Genomic DNA, 21,039 nt, shown 5'->3' on the forward strand with positions numbered 1-21,039 from the left:
TAAAAACCAAGGATTTCAAGGATATTGACATAATTTTGAAAACATGTAATCTGATCATTGTAAGTACCATGTACACAACTATTGGTCTAAGCAGTCGTGGGACAATATGTATTGGATCTGAAGAATTGTGTACAAATGGAGCATTGTTTGGTAACAAGTAGTAGATTATTTTGTGATTAATGGTCAGTTACCAATGATGAATATCTTTGCCTGCCAATGATGTGATTGATTGTCAGGTACCTGAACAGTCTGGGGCTGTGGACAAGATATAGCAAAGCCATCAGGTCTCCAACTGTGCAGGAACTTTTTCGGTTCTCTGCAACAAGCCTCTTTAACCAGGAAGAAAACCCATTTACCTTTCCTTCAGCAGTCGCTGTAAGTTGCATCTTTTAGTCACTAAATCAGAGAACTTTAATCAGTGAACCAGCCATCCTATACCTCTTGCAAACCAGTGGAGGTATCTGAAAAGTCCAAGAAGCAACCTTCTGATCAGCCCAAGAACCAATTCAACAGGCCTGGTGAACAAAGACTACTTAAATGCTTTTCCAGTTTTCCCTCCACCCATAATATTCCTGTTTGTTTTTGCCCTTGTCTAAAGTGTTTAAAGTGAAGTTTTTAAGGGGATTAGAGTTTTATTCAGTAAAGTTTTATGCTGACGGTTCATAACTATTTACCTATAGCTAGAACCTAGTTACATGTAATAAATAGTAATTCTTGCTAGTACAGAAACCTGATTCATGTTTTCTGTCAACCTGGACCTGGAAGACAGGTAAATTAGTGAATTCTGCATGAATTTAAAACAAACTTTACCTTTTGTGATAACTGAGTGCGTATCAGTAATTGATTTCCAGCATACTACTGTAGTTGCAACAATAAAGAAAGTATACAAAAACACATGTATGATGTAATTTTAATAAGCAGAAGAATTTTGGGGAAAGAATACAAGACATTACACTTAAAGATGATCATTAATACAGATGGCTCAATGCTATATCAATTTAAAAATTGGTTAAATATGGTATATTCAGGAATATTAGAGGGATGCATTGAAACTGATTATGCACAATAATTGTGAGGATATAACGAGAAAAATATGTAGGATCAGAAGTTCATCCACCTCTTTGTGTCTCACCTGACAGGGAAAGTGCATTTGAAAATGCAAACTTCTCCAAAATAGATTCATCTAGTTCCAGATCAGAGTTCAACAAAATCTGTCCTCTATGCAGCTTTGAATGCCCTCTGTGGAAAACGAGTATATGATAAAGATGGTACTTGACTCTTGCTTATTTTGAAAATTCTAAGCAATATCATATCACTTGCTCAAATTGATCTTCCCAACACATCACTTTAGAAACATAAATTGACTGGAATACTAAGTATACAAAATGAATCATTCTTGCATTGTCCCTCCATTAAAATACGTATTTGATACAGAATAGGTTCTGGAACTGCTGAATAATCATATAAATTCTCCTTTGATACAGAACATAAAACATTACAGCACAGTACAGGCCCTTCGGCCCTTGATGTTGTGCTGCCCTGTCATACTAATCTGAAGCCCATCCCACCTACACTATTCTATGTATGTCCATGTGTCTGTCCAATGACGACTTAAATGCAGTTCTGTGGGGTGTAAACAGTCAAACTTCTCTAAGTGGGTTTTTCAGTTCTAAAGGAGACAGTAAGATGAGATAAACAGTCTTGAAAACTTTAATTTGCATTACTAACATTTGAACTCAAATCCACGAGCAAATGACCAAAATAAAGCCTTAGTTTACATACGCATGATGTAATATTTATTATCTACTTGGGAGATAATTGAGATGTGGACATTCAAGCAGTCACATGAATCACAACCAATACTGCTGCAGTGACCTCAACTACTGAATGAAGAACAAATAGAAAATGTGCTGTCGAGACATTTCAAAAAAGAGCCAATCTCTTTCCACATTATCTGGAGTTAGGAGATTAACCTCAGAATTGTCAAAAAAATAAACCAGATGACAACTTTGTGTGAACACTTTAGTTGGGAGCTCTTCATTATTGTTTTTTGTATCATACTGATCTTTAGATTATAAAATAGAAGCACAACATATCTCAACGCAACTAAGTATGCTTGCCGTATTTCAATATGGGATCCTGTTTTCAGGAAATTCTCTGTACAACATCTTTATTTGGACAGAGGGAACACTTTCCTATGTTTTCCTTGATTTCATATATATATTTGCTTTTCTTGGTTTAAGTTTTGCTATTCAGCAGCAGATTTTCTAGTATTCCCTGAAGCTGGCCTGTTCAATTTTTTTTTGTTTTAGTTTTTCTATTTGTTCCTGCATTTTTAGAAAAAGAGCTATATGAATCTATCTAAATAATCAAAATGGTCGAGCACAGAATTTAGAAAATCATTGTAGGAACTTGCATCTTTAATCAGAGTTTCCACTGTTCCTTAAATGGCGTGTGATAAGGACGTATTATGCATTTTAAATCCAAATCACAAAATATAATAGTGGCAGATGCACATGGGTTAGTTCTGTGAAGGTAATTTTATAAGCAGATCAGAAAGTTATTTGAAACAGTGACCTAAGTGTACCCAATTCTAAGCATGCGATTGTAGTCAAATGCCTGGAAGAAGCTCTGTAGCATTAGATTTAACGTGTGTATTGCTGAATTTATAACAGACCAAAAAGCCATTAGGTTAGTTTTGACTTTACAATGGAAGGTTCAAGGTTTCAGTTCAGAAGAACGAAGAGTTCAGTTCAGAAACTAGAACAGCTTCTCCTCGGAGCAGAATTAAGCGTTAAGTTCATGAGAACCAGATATCAGTACCCAGCAGGAGCAAATTATTGCACGTGCTGGAATGTGAACCGAAAACAAAAAATGCTGGAGATCACACTGGGTCAGGCAGCATCCATGGACAGAAAGCAAGCTAACATTTTGAGTCTAGATGACTCTTCAACAGATACCTTGTTGTTTTGTGGAATTTCTGAGCCAGAAGAATTTGGATAAAAATCTTCAAGTTATTATAACTGAAAATTTAGGCCACTAGAATTGTCAAAGGTATATGCCAAAGGACGCAAAGTCACAATCCAAACAGAAGAAACTGGCCGGGGGGGGGGGGGGGGGGGTGAGGAGGGGAGAGGTGGACTGGAAGCTGCTGTTTGTATTAAGATCTTTCGAACTGTCTTATATATATGGCTTTCATGACCTTCTGTTTTGTGGTTAAAGAACATCAGCAGCTTTGTGTGAATACATTTCAGTGACTCACCATCACATTAGCCAAATGAAAAAACTTAAAGAATTCTTGTAATATAAAGTTGAAAGAAGAAATAAATTTTGGAAGGATGAACTGGGTTAAAATTGAAATGAAACAGTTTCTGTACAAAGTGACTAACTGAGACTTAGAAAAATGTTTCATTATAACCTGTCGACTAGAAGGTTGCTTACTTACGTGGGATCAGGCTAATTTGCCAATGTGAAAAAAATTAAACTTCTTCATTTTCTCTAGGTGCCCCATAGGGATCTTTTCAAATTAAGAATATTTCAAACCATTTGGACTGCAAATCTATCAGTAAAACAAAAATCTAAATTCAAGGATAGTGACAAAGGAAGTACAAAAAGCAGCAAACCATGTTCCTTGATCCAAGGTGGAAATGGCATCCTGCTGCTCTAGTAGAACAATCTGCAGTTTAATTTTGACCCAAGGGAATGAAAGATTGCTCATGGATGGCTCTGCCATCTGTATCACTGACTTAATTTGTGCCACCCTGTGGTGCGAAAACCTTGCCCAGTAAATTCAATAAAAAAAAACTGTATTGCTTCAGAAAGGATTTAACTGTTTGTATTACTTGGCTTAGTCACAGTAATACTCTGCAAAGACATATTTTAAGCTAATATCTTTAACAGTCACACATAGGTATACATAACCTTTATGATATCCAGGCTACATTCAAAAATGCTGTTTAAAACAGGATTTCAAAACAACTCAGATACAGTTTATTCACAGACCTTGAGCTGTGTTCCACAAAATATTTGGTGCAAGGAGTCATGCATATTACACAACTCTGGGAATGTCCAGCATCTAAACATCATCTTGTAACTTTCCATTTCTATGTATCTCGGAAATAGAGTTAGATATTGACACATTTTCACTAAAATTGAAACAAGCTGCATTTTCTGATGGGCCTTAGGACCCTAATGTCAGGACCAAATGGGAGTTTGGATCTTTCGCACACGCCAGTAGTGAAATCTGCATCACAGTCTTCTTGAAGGCAGTCACTTAATCTGCCATTGCCATCATTGATATCCTACTAAAAATGCCGCTGATTCAAGCAAAGACCAGATAGCTCAAGAACTCCAGCAGCCCTACCAAGAGAGGTAGGCATTGCCAAACAGGGTGGCTGCACACATAGGTGTGAGGCATTAGAAATGGAACGGAAATCCCTCTGGGTAGATTTTCGGGACCTTATGTATGGCCTTTTCTGCTGGTGGTCCCATTTATGGAGCATGGAACCTCCAGCTTCAATGCTTCTCAACCTGCTGAACAGAAGCCATCTCCAATGATGGTGAGGTTGTAAACATTGCCCCTAGTTGCAGCCTTAACTATATTAATTGGCTGTCTGCCTTCATAGAAAGGTCCCAGTGAGGCAAATGTGATGAGAGCTGCCCAATGCAGTTCCTTCTGTTTTCCTCGTCCCTCACCTCCAAACTTGACACTATGGAGCCAAGGAAAATTTAACTCAAGAATTTTACACACTGAAATGCTGCACACAGATCAAGAGTAGGTGAATTAATGGATTTGAAGTATGACCATTCATTCAGTGATAATGCTGAGTCTTTAATTGCTATCAATGATGATGACTCCAAAGGAATGCTGAACATGGCAGGACAAATATTTTCATTTTGACACTCAGAATTTCAGTTTAAACAATTTCAGAACATTGCTAAATATAAACTGATATCAAACTGTTTACGTGAGATTTTACAAACTCCAACAGACAGACAGTCTGTGTGTGCGTACAGGAGAACTTCCATTACCTGAACGTGATGGGTGGGCACTATTTTGTTCGGCTAATCAATTATTCAGTTAATCGATTAAATGCCTTCCTTCTGGGGCTCGGAGTTTTTAAAAGTCTACTCCTCGTTCAGGAGACGGCAGCAACACACAATGCATGAGCCCCCGCTCCCAAGCTCATGCAACACCGCTCTCCCGACCCATCCAACGCCACCACCTCCTCTCCGGGTCAGCCGAACTGGACACGAGCAACAAGACTGTCGTTGCTGCTGCTGCTGCCTTTGTGGGGTAAGTCTCCAAATAGCACGCGCTCGTGCACACACGCAGACACAGACACACACACACAACTTTTTACTGCACCTTTTTGACAGGTTCCACCTTTGGCCTCTACAGGACAATGTTGGAGAGGTTATCTGGGGAAGTGGGGAAAAAGAGGTGTGTTTAGGATACACCCCTCTGTAAAACTCCAGGGAAAGTGTGGGAGGAGAGAGAGAGGGTGGGCAGTCAGTTATGTGGAGATGCTGCCTGTTTAATCATCGTAACCAAAAGACACGATCACTGCTCTGGAAACACGTCTTTGATGTAATGTTCCTATCGGGACCTCGAGATCTCCTTTGGATAATCCAATTTTCAGATAATTGAGGTTCTTCTGTATACACACACACGTAATATATACAGTGTTGCTAACAAGTATGGTAACTTCTTGTCATAGACCACATCATTTGCAATGCCAGCAATTTTTTTGCCCATCTCTGATCCAAAAAGTGATGATTCAGAAGACTGCAAAACTTGAATGGAGTTGCCTCATCTTGCCAAAGCTCACTACCCAGTGGCAGTATTTGCATAGGACAATTTTCCTTTGTACAATTGATGCTGAAATTAATTTTTTCCAAGGCCAAGTTTTGAGTGGGTGACTGGGCTACCATCCCAATGTCATCTCTGTCTGAGAAATATATTTCATTGCAGGCTTGTCGACATGTTTCCAGTGGTGATTGGCACTCTGCCTGTCTGGAGGGCAGGATTTTCCAGATGTTCAGCACCCAATTACAATGAACACACATCTTAAGGAGGAGCATCTTTGTGCAAATCTGGACTGCTACTTGGAAGGTACTTCGGGAGAAAATATTTTGGCAAAAGCATGCAAGTTTGCTGCTTGTGGAAAAGTTGAGGACACGGTTTCCCTTGGGTAGCAGGAAGATGCTGCAAATACCGGAGTAAGACAGCAGACAATATCATGTCAAAGAACAAGGGCTCAATGCCACAAGTAGACAATGCTGAATGAACTATTCCTATTGCATTTTCTCTGCTTTAATAATTGCCATAGCACTTCCTTCCTTTACTCCATTTGCTTCTCTACTGTATTAATTTTATTCTAATCACACAGATGTATTGCCTTGTCCCTTGCAGCAGTATTTGTTAACTGTCTTTACATTTCATTCTAGAACCACTTTCTTATATGTCACTCCTCATCAGCCTGCTCACATCTTGCATCCCCTCTCTATCTCTCGCATCAGATGATGGTCTCTGATGTATTCTAATAACATTTCCAACACACCGTGGTAACACATCGCCACTGAGAATATGACATTCAGAAACTGGGGCGGATTAGAGCAGAGGAAGGACCTACCTTTCTAAAAGAAAAATAGGCTAACACCCAGTTGTAGAAACAAACAAGGGAAATAACTGCACTAGGCAGATCAATGACTACTGGATATGGCAAAGCCAGAGACAACTTTCGGTGGGATGCTTGCTTATTTTATATACTTTTTCTCTATCCTTAAGCAATTATAGTACTCCATTATTACCTAGAATTTCCATGCAGTGTTGACCTTTGTTCCTCTTCTCTTCTTCTAGATTCTAAATGCCTGGACTCTGCAGAAGAGACTGGAAGTAGGACAGCACTCCTGAGAAACACCAGCATTCGCTCAGTTCCTCCAAAGCACAATTATAGATATCAGCACCTTATGAGATAGGTCTCAAAATACAGCTGTCTTACTGGAATATTCAGCATTTCCACATTTGCTGAAGGGAAACATTTTGGGATCCTATTAGATTTAAATACTTCCTTTTCCTGGCCCCATCTGTGGAGAGAGAAAAACAGAGGTAATGCTTCACGTCTGCTTTGACGTAAGGTCACAAAACGTGAAATGTTAAATTTTGTTTCTCTCTCCTCAGATGTTGCCTAACCAGTTAAGCATTTCCAGCATTTTCTGTTTGTATTTAAAATAATACAGCTCTTACTCTGCAATCCGGTAATTAATTTCCTCATTTTCCCAATGAACCAAAGCGATTTCATAAGGCTGGATCTCATGTGGCTCCAAGATTTGCATTACACGTTTCACCTGAAGGTAGAGAATTTGGAGACTGTTTTAAATAACAGAGTGGAAATATAATTCATGTTTACTTTCTTAAAGAATTTTCATAAAACATAATTTGCAAAATATTAGAAACCAAATGAAATACAAATTTCATTATGTCAACCTGGATGATTCAACATTTTCTTAATAAGCATAACTTTAATGCTGACACTAACTCAATTGTTTGTCCCCATTAAAATTACTCAATCAACAAGTCAAGGTCTATTAAGACCATAAGACATAGGAGTGGAAGTAAGGCCATTCGGCCCATCGAGTCCACTCCGCCATTCGATCATGGCTGCTGGGCACTTCAACTCCACTTACCCGCATTCTCCCCGTAGCCCTTAATTCCCCGAGACAACAAGAATCTATCAATCTCTGTCTTGAAGACATTTAGCGTCTCGGCCTCCACTGCACTCTGCGGCAATGAATTCCACAGGCCCACCACTCTCTGGCTGAAGAAATGTCTCCGCATTTCTGTTCGGAATTTACCCCCTCTAATTCTAAGGCTGTGTCCACGGGTCCTAGTCTCCTCACCTAACGGAAACAATTTCCTAGCATCCACCCTTTCCAAGCCACGTTATTATCTTGTACGTCTCTATTAAGTCTCCCCTTAATCTTCTAAACTCCAATGAATACAATCCCAAGATCCTCAGCCGTTCCTCATATGTTAGGCCTACTATTCCAGGGATCATCCGTGTGAATCTCCGCTGGACACGTTCCAGTGCCTATATGTCCTTCCTGAGGTGTGGGGACCAAAACTGGACACAGTACTCCAAATGGGGCCTAACCAGAGCTTTAAAAAGTCTCAGTAGCTCATTTACAGTTATTACATAAGAAATATACTGCACCAACTTTTTGTCACTGAATTAATATATTAATTTATCACTACTTCTTTGTTCTTTTCTGGAACATAGGAGGGGGACAGTTTTAACATTGCAATGCGTTTTGGAAATATTTAGCTAAATTTTTAATACGATTGTATCTACTTGAAAATGGGCAGTTATTCCCACAATTAGAACTGTAAGATGTTGCAGTAGACAGAAAATCTCAGAGAATGAGGCCACGACTCGCCAGAACAAGGAATGTGTGCCATCAGTGGAAAAGCAAAGCAGTCCAATAAATGGACATGATGAATGTTTCATGCCAACAGAGTTAGAAGTAGGAATTGGGGTAAACATGCAGTTAAAAGCAGCATAAGTAAACAATACCCTAGATACGTGCAGTGTGATTCAACTTACTGCTTTATCTTCCACATTCCAAAAGACAACAGAGCCCTCCCTGTGTGTACAAGAAATAAAGATTGTTAGTATTGGAGAAGGTCATGGAGAGGACCATCTGTTATATTTTAACAGCCAGATAATACATTGGATAGAAAATAGTTTCACAGCCTTAGAAACCCCATGACTGAATCACACATATAAAATGCAAAAAAACAATTAATTTTCCTCAAACCATTAACAAATACTACAATTGATAGGTTTACTACCAAATGAAAGCATTTGGTGTAATAAGTTACATTAGTGAATTATAATCACAGAATTGTTATTGGGTAGAAGGCAACCATTCAGTCCATCATGTCTGCACTGATTTTGTATCATTTTCCTGCCAGTACCACATGACCATCATATTATTTCTATTCAAACAATCAACTAATATTCTCCTGGACGTCTCAATTGAACCTGCTTCCACCACACCCCCAGGCAGTGCAGTTCAGGCCTAAACTCACTCTGTGCAAACAGTCTTTTCTCAAATCATATTTACTTCATTTACAAATCATTTCAAATCAGTGCCCTATTGTTCTTGATCAGGGGCTGGAGTGGTTTCTTCCCATCCACTCTGTGCAGATCCCTCATTATTTCAATATTTCCACTAAGTCTCTTTTTAGACTTTTCCTCTCCAACGAGAACAGTCTTCATTTTCCAATCTATCTTCATAATTGCAGATTCTCATCCCTGGGACCATTCCCATGAACATTTCTCTCTAAGGTGTTCATATTTTTCTTAAAGTGTAGCATCCAGAACTGTACACAATACTCTAGTTGGGTTTAACTAGAATCTTATACAATTTCAACATAGCCACCCCTCTCTTGTATTCTATACCCGTATTGAGAAAGCAGAATACACTATTTGCTTTGTTAACCCCTTTGTCCACCTGTCCTACCACCTGTACTGAATTATGTAAATAGACAACCAGGTTTCTCTCCTCCTGAATACCCTTTAGAGTTATGTTTTAAAGTTATGTTTAATCTGAACACTGTTACCAGGTGGAGCAACAAGTATACATATTCAGGAATACAGTGTTGACACCACCAGGCCTGTCTATGCATGTAGTGATTTTATCAGACACAGGATGAGTTGGTGAAACAGGTAGGGGCCAAAAGGGAGGAGGAAGGGAGCGATCAGAAGAGCATAGGAGGGCTGGTGAACAGGATTGCCATAGCCAGTTGATATCCGTGCATGCATGGAAGTTATTGTCATTTTTGGTAATTGCTCCTTATTTTATACCATCTTGCCATTTCTAACAAAATGGACCACCTCATGCTTCTCTGCAATCAATGTATCCCCCAGCTCTACCAGTTTGTCAATACCCATCTGAAATTCTATGCTGTCCTCCTTGTAGCTTACAATGCTTCCAAATTTCAAAATGTTTACAAACTTAAAATTGTCTCTTACGTTTCAAGATCTAGATCATTAAATTAGTCCAGAAAAGCAGGGATTCCAATACCGACCCTGAGGGAACTCAACTATAAACCTCCTCCCAGCTTGAAAAATATCTATTAACCATAGTGTTCCCTTTCACTCAGCCAAACATATATCCACATTGCTACTGTCCCTTTTATTCTATGAGCCATAACTTTTCTCACAAGTCTGTTGCATGGCACCGTTTTGAATGTCTTTTGAGAAAAGACCAACAGCATTACTCTCATCAACCCTCTCTGTTACCTCTATAAAGTATTCCAGCAAGTTAATTAATAAGGATTCTTCTGCATGAAACTATGCTCACCATCACTAAAGAACCCACATTTGTCCATGTAATTATTAATTCTATCCCAAATTATTGTTTTCATAAGAACTAGAAACAGGAGTAGGCCATTCAGCCTCTTGAGCTTGCTCCGCCATGTAATACAATTATGAGCGATCTCATCTTGGCTTCAACTCTACTTTCCTGCTCACTCTTCATAACCTTTCACCCATTATTAACTAAAAACCTCTCTCCTCCTCAATATCCCAACATCCACTGCATTCTGGGGTAGTGAGTTCCACAGATTCACAACCCTTCAAGAGAAGTAATTTCTCATTTGTTTTAAATCTGCTACTCCTTATCCTAAAACATCTAGATTCCCCCATGAGAAACATCCTCTGTATATCTACTTTCTCAATCCCCTTTAGCATGTATTCCTTAATAAGATCTCTTCATTCTTGTAAACTTCAGAGAGTATAAACTGCTCATTCTCACTTCACAAGACAAAACCCCTCATCTCTGGAGACAATCTTGAGAACCTGCCTCCAATGCAACTACATCCATCCTCAAGTAAGAGGAACAGATTGGAAGCGATATTCCAGTCGCAGTCTCATCAATGCTTTGTACAGTTACAGTAAGCACTTCCACACCTTTATACGTCATTCCTTTAGCCATAAATGCTAAAATTCCATTTGCTTTCCTTACTATCTGCGTACTAGTTTTCTGCAATTCATACACGAGGTCACCCAGATCTCTGTGCACAGAAGCACTACAAAATTTCATTAGATATTATGTTATCTTTCTACTACACTGACCAAAATAGGTAACCTCACACTTGCACATGTTAAACTTCACCTACCAAATTGTGGCCTATTCACTGAACCAATCTATATACATTTGTAAATTTCTTGTTTATTTATTACAGTTTACTTTCCCACCTATTTTCATGTCATCTACAAATCTGGCTATAGTATTTTCTATTCCTGTATCCACGTCATAAATGTAGATTGCAAATTGTTGGACCAGAGGTTCAAACCCTACGGCAGCCAACTAGCTACATCCTGACAACTAGACAAAGACCAATTTAGTTTGACTCTCTACCTCCTGTTGATTGGCTAATCCTCTATCCAAACTAATAAAATATCCCAACCACGTGATCTTACCTTGTGCATTAACCTTTTGTGTGGCATCTTATCAAAAGCCTCCTGGAAGTACAGATAAACTACACCTACAGGAGCCCCAAACCCTTCTTGATTGTTACATCTTCGAAGAACTCTACCAAATTAGCTAAAAAATATCTACCCTTTCTAAAACCATGCCAACTCTGATGGATTAGGTTTTGACATTTCAAATGCCCTGTCATTACTTCCTTAATAATAGGTACTAACAATTTCTCAATGACACATCATGAAGCTACATCATCTGCATTTGGAAAACAATTCCACAATTTGAAAATTTCAACTGACTCCCATATTTACAGGTGTTTTTAGCTGGTTTTGACTACCCAGAATTTGAAGAAGTGCTCCTGATTTCACTTCTGAATGATCTTTTAACAATTTTATTATGGTCTGGAGTTCTGCATTTCTCCTCCAGATTTAATAGTTTCTTGATATCTATTCAATCATATTCTTTAATCATTTGGAATACCAGGGCCAAGCACAAAAGTGACATTACACATAAACATAAGTTCATTGGTTGGTGATAGCTACTATATTAACTGGAATCCTACATTCCGTACAGTGTGAAAAGAGGTCATTCGGCCCAACAAGTCCATAATGACCCTCCGAAGAGCATCCCACCCTATTCTTGCAACCCGACACCTCCCATGGCTAATCCAACTAGCCTACACTAGTTGGATACAATGAGCAATTAGCATGTCCAATCCACTAACTTGCATATCTTTGGACTACAGGAGGAAACCAGAGCACCTGAAGGAAACTCATGCAGACATGGGGAGAATGTGCAAACTGCACACAGACAGTTACCGGAGGGTAGAATTAAACCCGGGTCTCGGCACTGTGTGGCAGCAGTGCTAGGCACTGAGCCACTGTGCTGAGGACCACTGGAGATAGTTCATCCACTCAGCAGTTCTGGCTGAAGACTGTTGCAATTAGGACCAATTAGGGTACTTTAGGACCCAACCAGATCAATCAGTAGTGCTGCTGCCGAGCCACTGTTTGTGGCGGACATTGAAATCCCCTACCCAGAGTACATATTATATTCTTGCCACCCTCAATGGTTCCTCCAAGTGTTGTTCAACAGTGAGGAGTTCTGATTATGAACTATCTCCAGGGCTATATTCCACTGCATTCTGCAGTGCTATCACCTCTGTTGGGTTGGCCCTGTTGGTGCGAAAACATATCCAGGGATGATGGTGGCGTCTGGGAAGTTGTACGGTATGATTCCATGAAGCTAACTACGTCAGACTTTTGTTCGACTAGTCTGTGAGACGGCTCTCCCAATTTTGGTAGACGCCCCCAGATGGGTTAGGTTTAGGAGGACTTTAAAGCTTGACAAGGCTGTTTTTGCTGTTGTTATTTCTGCCTGGGTCAATGCCAGGTGGTCTGAATGGCTTCATTTCTTTGTTGAAACTTCATAGCAATTGACACAACTGGGTGGCTTGTTATGCCTGACTATGTACTGTTTCTCAGAGGTCCCCATCTGTATCATACAAGTTGGGCAGCACGGTGGCACAGTGGTTAGCACTGCTGCCTCACAGCACCTGAGACCCGGGTTCAATTCCCGCCTCAGGCGACTGACTGTGGAGTTTGCACGTTCTCCCAGTGTCTGCGTGGGTTTCCTCCCACAGTCCAAAGATGTGCAGGTCAGGTGAATTGGCCGTGCTAAATTGCCCGTGGTGTTAGGTAAGGGGTAAATGTAGGGGCATGGGTGGGTTGCGATTCGGCGGATCGGTGTGGACTTGTTGGGCCGAAGGGCCTGTTTCCACGCTGTAATGTAATCTAATCTAATCTAATCCATTTCAGAGAGCAGCTAAGAGTCAACTACTTTGCTGTAGCTCTGGAGTCACAGATAATCCAGAACAGGTGAGGATGGCACATATCCTTCCTGAAAGACATTAGCAAACCAGACAGGCTCAAAGGAATTTAAGTCATACTTACACTAGCTGTCCTCATAAGTTACATTTTTTTGATCCAGTCATACAGCCAATATTTCTTCCCCTCCCAAACCTCCCCCCAAAACCCACAATCTTATAATTAGCACCTGTGATCGCGTTGTACCTCTTCTTTCCCACGACCACTTCTACTTCCTTTGTATCTTGTTCTATGGTACTTTTCATCTCCAAATTTCCTCAATATTTCCTGACCCACCCTGCTGTTCCACTTGCTCCTGTTCTCCTTTCAACGGTATAGTGCACATGTCTTCACCAACATTCAATTCCATAATCACTGGACACGTAACATTAACTCTTTTTCTCTCTTCAGAGATGCCACCTAACCAGTTGAGTTTCTCCAGCACTTTGTTTCTTTTATTACCTTTGTTGAGGTTTGGAACACAAACTAAATGCAGCATACAATATTAGTTGAAGCCTGATTAAATTTGAACAACTGTAGAATTACTTCCATACTTTTGAATTTTAAATCACTTGAGATACAATCAACATCCCATTAACTTTTACAATTGCTTTTTGTACTTCGGTGATGTGCTTACAAGAGCACAGAAATCCCCTCAGTTTCATAGCTCTAGTCTCTATTCATTAAGAAATTATGCTGATTTGTCTTACTCAGATCCAAAGTAGATTACCTCATATTTCCTTATATTAAATTGTGTTATTGTAACTCACGTAGTTCCTTTCTAACTTGCTCATAGCATCCATCCAACCTACTGTGTTATGAAGGAGGAAATCATGTGTCCTAACTGAATGTTATCTGCAATGTCTGACCCAAAAGCACAGCATGTTTTCATGTTTTATTATTCAAAATGATGCATATTCCAATCAGTGTTGCAGCTAGGCTATAGGGATATAATAGTGCGTAAAATCCTATGTAAAACTGGAATGCAAAGATGCACCAAGTTCCAGCACACGCAGCAAAAAGGTAGTTCAATCTAAACTAAAATTTAAAGGCTTAAAAGAGAGTAACAATACATCTATACATATGTCCCCTCCAAAGCTTAAGTGGGCAAGGAGTAGGCAATACAAACATCGGTGGGAATAAATAAAGACCTACAGCAAGGCGACCTTTGCATGGAGCCACAGAAAATGGGGGAGATACTAAATTAATATTTTGCATCAGTATTTACTGTGGAAAAGGATATGGAAGATATAGACTGTAGGGAAATAGAAGGTGACATCTTGCAAAATGTCCAGATTACAGAGGAGAAAGTGCTGGATGTCTTGAAATGGTTAAAAATGGATAAATCCCCAGGACATGATCAGGTGTACCTGAGAACTCTGTGGGAAGCTAGAGAAGTGATTGCTGGGCCTCTTGCTGAGATATTTGTATCATCGATAGTCACAGGTGAGGTGCCGGAAGACTGGAGGTTGGCAAACATGGTGCCACTGTTTAGGAAGGCCGGTAAAGACAAGCCAGGGAACTATAGACCGGTGAGCCTGACCTTGGTGGTGGGCAAGTTGTTGGAGGGAATCCTGAGGGACAGGATGTACATGTATTTGGAAAGACAAGGACTGATTAGGGATAGTCAACATGGCCTTGTGTGTGAGAAATCATGTCTCACAAACTTGATTGAGTTTTTTGAAGAAGTAACAAAGAGGATTGATGAGGGCAGAGCAGTAGATGTGATCTATATGGACTTCAGTAAGGCATTCGACAAGGTTCCCCATGGGAGACTGATTAGTAAGGTTAGATCTCATGGAATACAGGAAGAACCAGCCATTTGGATACAGAACTCTCTCAAACGTAGAAGACAGAGGGTAGTGGTGGAGGGTTGTTTTTCGGACTGGAGGCCTGTGACCAGTGGAGTGCCACAAGGTTTGGTGCTGGGCCATCTACGTTTTGTCATTTACATAAATGATTTGGATGCGAGCATAAGAGGTACAGTTAGTAAGTTTGCAGATGACACCAAAATTGGATGTGTAGTGGACAGTGAAGAGATTACAACCTCAGATTACAACAGGATCTGGACCAGATGGGCCAATGGGCTGAGAAGTGGCAGATGGAGTTTAATTCAGATAAATGCCAGGTGCTGCATTTTGGGAAAGCAAATCTTAGCAGGACTTATACACTTAATGGTAAGGTCCGAGGGAGTGTTGCTGAACAAAGAGACCTTGGAGTGCAGGTTCATAGCTCCTTGAAAGTGAAGTCGCAGGTAGCTAGGTTAGTGAAGGTAGCGTTTGGTATACTTTCCTTTATTGGTCAGAGTATTGAGTACAGGACATTGGTTAGGCCACTGTTGAAATATTGCGTGCAATTCTGGTCTCCTTCCTATCAGAAAGATGTTGTGAAACTTGAAAGGATTCAGAAAAGATTTACTAGGAGGTTGCCAGGGTTGGAGGATTTGAGCTACAGGGAGAGGCTGAACAGACTGGGGCTGTTTTCCCTGGAGCATCGGAGGCTGAGGGGTGACCTAATAGAGGTTTACAAAATTATGAGGGGCATGGATAGGATAAACAGACAAAGTCTTTTCCCTGGGGTCGGGGAGTCCAGAACTAGAGGGCATAGGTTTAGGGTGAGAGGGAAAGATACAAAAGAGACCTAAGGGGCAACTTTTTCACACAGAGGGTGGTACGCGTATGGAAAGAGCTGCCAGAGGATGTGGTGGAGGCTGGTACAATTGCAACATTTAAGAGGCATTTGGATGAGTATATGAATAGGAAGGGTTTGGAGGGATATGGTTCGGGTGCTGGCAGGTGGGACTAGATTGGGTTGGGATATCTGGTCAGCATGGACGGGTTGGACCGAAGTGTCTGTTTCCATGCTGCACATCTCTATGACTCTATAATTCAACTGGCAATCAACTCAGAGTGCCCATAATTAGGAGCAAGTCAGCAATGACTCTAACTGCCAGTACAGATTAACTCCTATGGTTTAAGTTAAAACAGTGATTGATAAATGTATGGGCATACACCATTAAGCAGATGTCCCTGTGCATTATCAATGGACTTCTTTTAGAATTGCCTAAGCAACAAACAGAACAATGTTTTACTGGACCACTGGAGGTTTCTCTCCAAAGCTGCATATATCAGGCAGGTGCACTATTAGTAATGTTATTTAATACTTTTTGGAAGCATTTCCTTCAGCTTTTTTTTCCAAAATGCTGTCAGAGTGTAGTCTAGTGTCTTGTATAAACCAGAATTGTGAAAGTTGAAGGAGATGTAGATAATGAGGGCATTTGATACATTAGTTTTAGAGGTGGTTCCTGGCATAGATCAGAACTTCTGCAAAGGACAGAAATCTTACATTTCACTTAGCCATTGAAAATTTAGTTGCTCTGCACCATATCTGCTGTTGCATAAAACAGAAACAGTTATGAATATATTCTGTTCATTAAGCATTAAAAAAAAAGCCAGAAACATAGAGTACTTTCTTTATGAATTATCCTTTTTATTGAAGGCCCTAAAATGTGGAGGTTCAAAAAACCAAATGATCCATTCTCACTTGCATTTAACAATTCTCCCGAGCCAGTCATGAAGACTGACAGCTCCGCACTGGCAGAAATCAAAGACTTCCTCATGAGCTCTCAACTAAAAACAAATACAATCCTCCCTCCCAGAGCACCAATATATTGCCAGAAGTTAGATATGTAATAAGGCTAATTAATAAAATAATTAATTGGAAATAAATAAAATGCCTATTATTGTTGGTGATTCTTACAGCAGACAGGACCTGCTTACCCAGGACACAACACCAAGATAGAAATAATCAGAAATGCGTAAACACCCTATTTCTGTACACTTTGCTTTCATAGCTTGTCTTCAAATGCAACGTTGTGAGGCATCTGGAGTGGATCTCAATTTAGACAGAGAAATAAAAGGAATCCAAAGGCTAGTGGTCTAATTGAAAGGTGCGTGACTGGGTTGGATTGTTAGTGTCTGAAGGAGAATTGAATCAGTCTCAGCCTCTACACTGAAGGATTACCATCATTATTGGAGAGATTGAAGATTGCAGGACTACCGTCAGAGGTGAAGGCAGTGCTGGTGCAGTCAGGAGATTTGTTGAGAATCAGGTAGCATGTTTCTAGACGTCAGGAGCATTGATAACAACCTTATATCTGTCACTTAATCTGAGGATCATTACTCACACTGATTGCCTTTGATACTTACTTGCTTATGTAATTGAACTAATGCCTGCTAAAGTCAAAGTTGTTTAAATTTAATGGGCCCTTTTATGGTGCAGTGGTAGTGTCTCTAGCCCGCCGACTGGCAGGCCCAATTTCAGGTCCCGCCTACTCCAGAGGGGTATTAAAAAAATGGGTGGGATAAATATGCCCTGATCCACAAGGTGGGTAAAGTTAAAATTTGGAATTTATATGTCCAACATATGAAAACACAAATGTGAAATTTAGCCAGTGATTAAGATAAGATCTGTTTTAAGATCCAAATTGTTCCACGAGCCCTGATGTCTTAAATCCAACAAGGAGTCACCATTTTCCTCAATAGTACTTTAAATAAATTCCAATGATCAAACAATTGAACATTTATGATGACAGAATATTGTTATCCAAGTTTCAGAATGTTTCATGTTCCAAAGCAGTGACAATATGCTAGAAAATAAATGATATCAGAACTGAAAGGATATATCTGTCTGGAAAAAGTTAAAAGACTGGGACTCTACTCTGAAATGAGAAAGCTGCAGGGTGACTGTTAGAAGTTTTTAAGATTATGAAATGATTTGATAGGTTTATATTGGAAGTAGAAGAAAGTGAGAACTGCAGATGCTGGAGATCAGAGTTGAAAGTGTGCTGATGGAAAAGCACAGAAGGTCAGGCAGCATCCAAGGAGCAGGAGAATCGACGTTTTGGGCGTAAGCCCTTCATCAGGAATCTGTAAGGTGGTTACAAGTTTGGTTAAAACCAGAATTAGGGGTGATTTAGTCCAAGATAATCTTTAATAAATTCAATAGGGAATTCAGGAGAAACTTCATTATTCAGAAAGACTGTTGAGGATGTGGATCTATCCACCACAGCACTGGCTGAGGTGGCTGGCAAAGATACAGTTAAGGGATAGAACAATAAGAGCATATGGGAGAAGAGAAGGATTTAGTGATAGGGCTAGAAGAAGGGTAGTAGGAAGTTCACAGACATGTTGTCCGTAATGGTCTAATTCTGTGTTGTAAAAATGTAATATAATACAATTAAAAACTGAATGATAATTAAGTGTATTTATTTAGGTTTAACCCTCTTTCTGTTCGCACCTAGAATGTTTAAAATTAGTATATGCTAAAACCTGTGTCCCTTTAAAGTTATTGTTATCGCAAAGTTGGAGTTTAACAGAATAGTGGAAAATTATTGAAAAAATCTTTTCAATAAGCAATGTTTTAATGAGGATCAACTTAAAAAAAAATCAGCTGCATTAATATACAAGTCATATCCTTGTATCAGGAAAGTAGAAAAATACACCAAAGTGCAACCGACACAATAGAACACACTACACCATTTCGAATTTTACAAAAAAGGTCGTAGGTACAGAGATGTCATGCAAACCAACCTGAATAAAAAAATTAATCCATAGTCATTTGGCTTGGCCAACATGTCAGTTCCAATTACCAGGACATTTGAGGCATCTAGGAAAAACATTGAGGAAGGAATAAAATACTTTAATAATAGCAAATAGAAAAATACAAGAAGATTCAAATAGATGATACAGTTCAATTTGTAGCATTTTTTCCACTGAGCAAAAATGTCAGAATATTAAGTAATTTATTAAAATGATCAGTCAGTAAGAATGGAAAATGAATAGCAAACAGACATTACAGAAGTTTTGTAACGTTTGATTTCCGGGATCAATGGTCATTCAACTCATCCTCATCATTTGAACATCAATAATTTTCACTTAAATAATTGGGGTAAATGGAAGAATGTGCAATCAGCATTATATCAGTATTAAGAGCTAAAAATTGGTGTTATATATTGATGTGTTTGCTATACATCTCGAATGGCTTACATTATATTTTAACTGAGTTATCTTTACACACAACAAAATCCCACTGCTCACCTTCCTCTTGATAAGCAAGAGTGGGATATATTATGATGCCAATCATTTCCCCCTCAATAAGTATTGTTCAGTGTCAAAAGAAGATTAAATCTCATATCTATCACTTAACCTGAGTTCAGAAATTGAAGGCAAAGGTAGGTTAAACAAGAATAGATTATTTGAAGGTAGATAAGATTAAATTACGTTTTGGTGAAACTCAGAAGGTTTGCCTTTGCAATCTTAGCTGTTCTAAACAAAATGGAAATTTAGCTTCACAACTGCCATCAATTTTGAGACCTAGGTTATGTCATGTTTTTACAACATTCGTTGGTCCATCAATGCTCAATAAGATACTTTTCAGATTTTCTTTATTAGTAACAGACCAGATAGTTTTCAATGCTTAGTTCATGTTGTCATAATCTCCAAGAAATATTAATGCAAGGCAAAGTCCATTTGTGAAACAAAGGTATATGTGCTGAACCAAAATCCAAACTCAATTCTGTCGGTAGGAGAGAAAACCCATTTTTCAAAAACCTCTTCAAAATACACTCTTTACTTTCTCATGAATAAACAGTAAAATACTGGTGATTTAAAGGCATATGTTGTTTGTAGTGCTCCAGAAAAAGTTAATCCATTTTTGGCAAGCAAGTGATACACCATGGGTTGCCTCTTGCCACAAACTGCTGCATGATTTGTGTCATTCCTCCATCAGTTCCATGAAAAATGGATTCTGCGGTCACTGTATTAAGTTGTTGTCATATTTGCAGAATATTAATCTGAAGGTGGCTTCTGCGCATTGGGCGGGGAATGGAATTACTAGGGGAAATGGGGAATTCAAAATAAATCAGGTCAGGAACAGCAGTGTCAACTACGTACAATTTAATTCTGGATTTCAAATTTCACATTTTCAAGCTGTGTGGTGGCTGTATTGCACCTGCATTACTCAATCATGCTGCATTTTAAGAGACTGTGCACAAACAGGTATTCAAAGTATTCAGAAAAGATGGTGGATCTGGAACAGCAACAACACCCAGAATGATGGATGGGTGCAATATGTTCTTCCCCTACAGTGGAAGGAGAAACTTGCAGTCTCGCCATTTGATTGGAGGCAGATGAGGAAGTGAGCAGGAATGTTAACTCATGCTATACAAAGCACAACATTATCTGCCATGACACCCCTTCTATTAAGTGCTGAAGGGGGTCTTCAGATCCAAGTAGATATCTGGAGTGAATCTTAAACTTTCCAAAGGCTTCCCTGATGAAAAAGGTGACTGTCAATATGGCTTGCAACTTATTAGTGGGTCCTTCACAGGTATTACGAACCAAGTTTGAAAGTTGCATCCCCTCATCTCCTACAAGCTAGCCGTTAAGTGTGCGTCTTGGTTTGGAAAGGCTTGGAATATTGGACTTATGCATTAAAGATGCATCATGATAACTCAGATATCCAGGATGTAGAATTGGTAGCATACTGGAAAGATCCAGGTGTGAAACACCAAGTAGGTGAACAATTTTCCACCTCGGCTGAAACATGGCACCAGGTTAACAGGGAAAAGGTCAACCTGTAAACAGCTGGTGTTGTTTGTCACTATATGATGCACCAA

General features: G+C 39.4%; 1 protein-coding gene across 7 annotated transcripts in view; it reads right to left on the reverse strand.

Annotated features, from left to right (window-relative positions):
• The window catches only part of rmnd1 (required for meiotic nuclear division 1 homolog), an 84,065-nt gene that overhangs the window by 24,964 nt on the left and 38,062 nt on the right, over positions 1–21,039 (reverse strand). For all 7 annotated transcript variants that reach the window (XM_072581364.1, XM_072581363.1, XM_072581365.1 and 4 more), the window contains 4 exons: positions 18,953–19,028; positions 8,607–8,646; positions 7,250–7,350; positions 1,133–1,239 (listed from right to left, as the gene is read on the reverse strand). In XM_072581364.1, coding sequence (XP_072437465.1) covers positions 1,133–1,239; positions 7,250–7,350; positions 8,607–8,646; positions 18,953–19,028 — 324 coding nt within the window. The remainder of the gene's footprint in view (positions 1–1,132; positions 1,240–7,249; positions 7,351–8,606; positions 8,647–18,952; positions 19,029–21,039) is intronic.

This window comes from Chiloscyllium punctatum, chromosome 11 (genome assembly GCF_047496795.1).
Source record: "Chiloscyllium punctatum isolate Juve2018m chromosome 11, sChiPun1.3, whole genome shotgun sequence".
Lineage (NCBI taxonomy): Eukaryota > Metazoa > Chordata > Chondrichthyes > Orectolobiformes > Hemiscylliidae > Chiloscyllium > Chiloscyllium punctatum.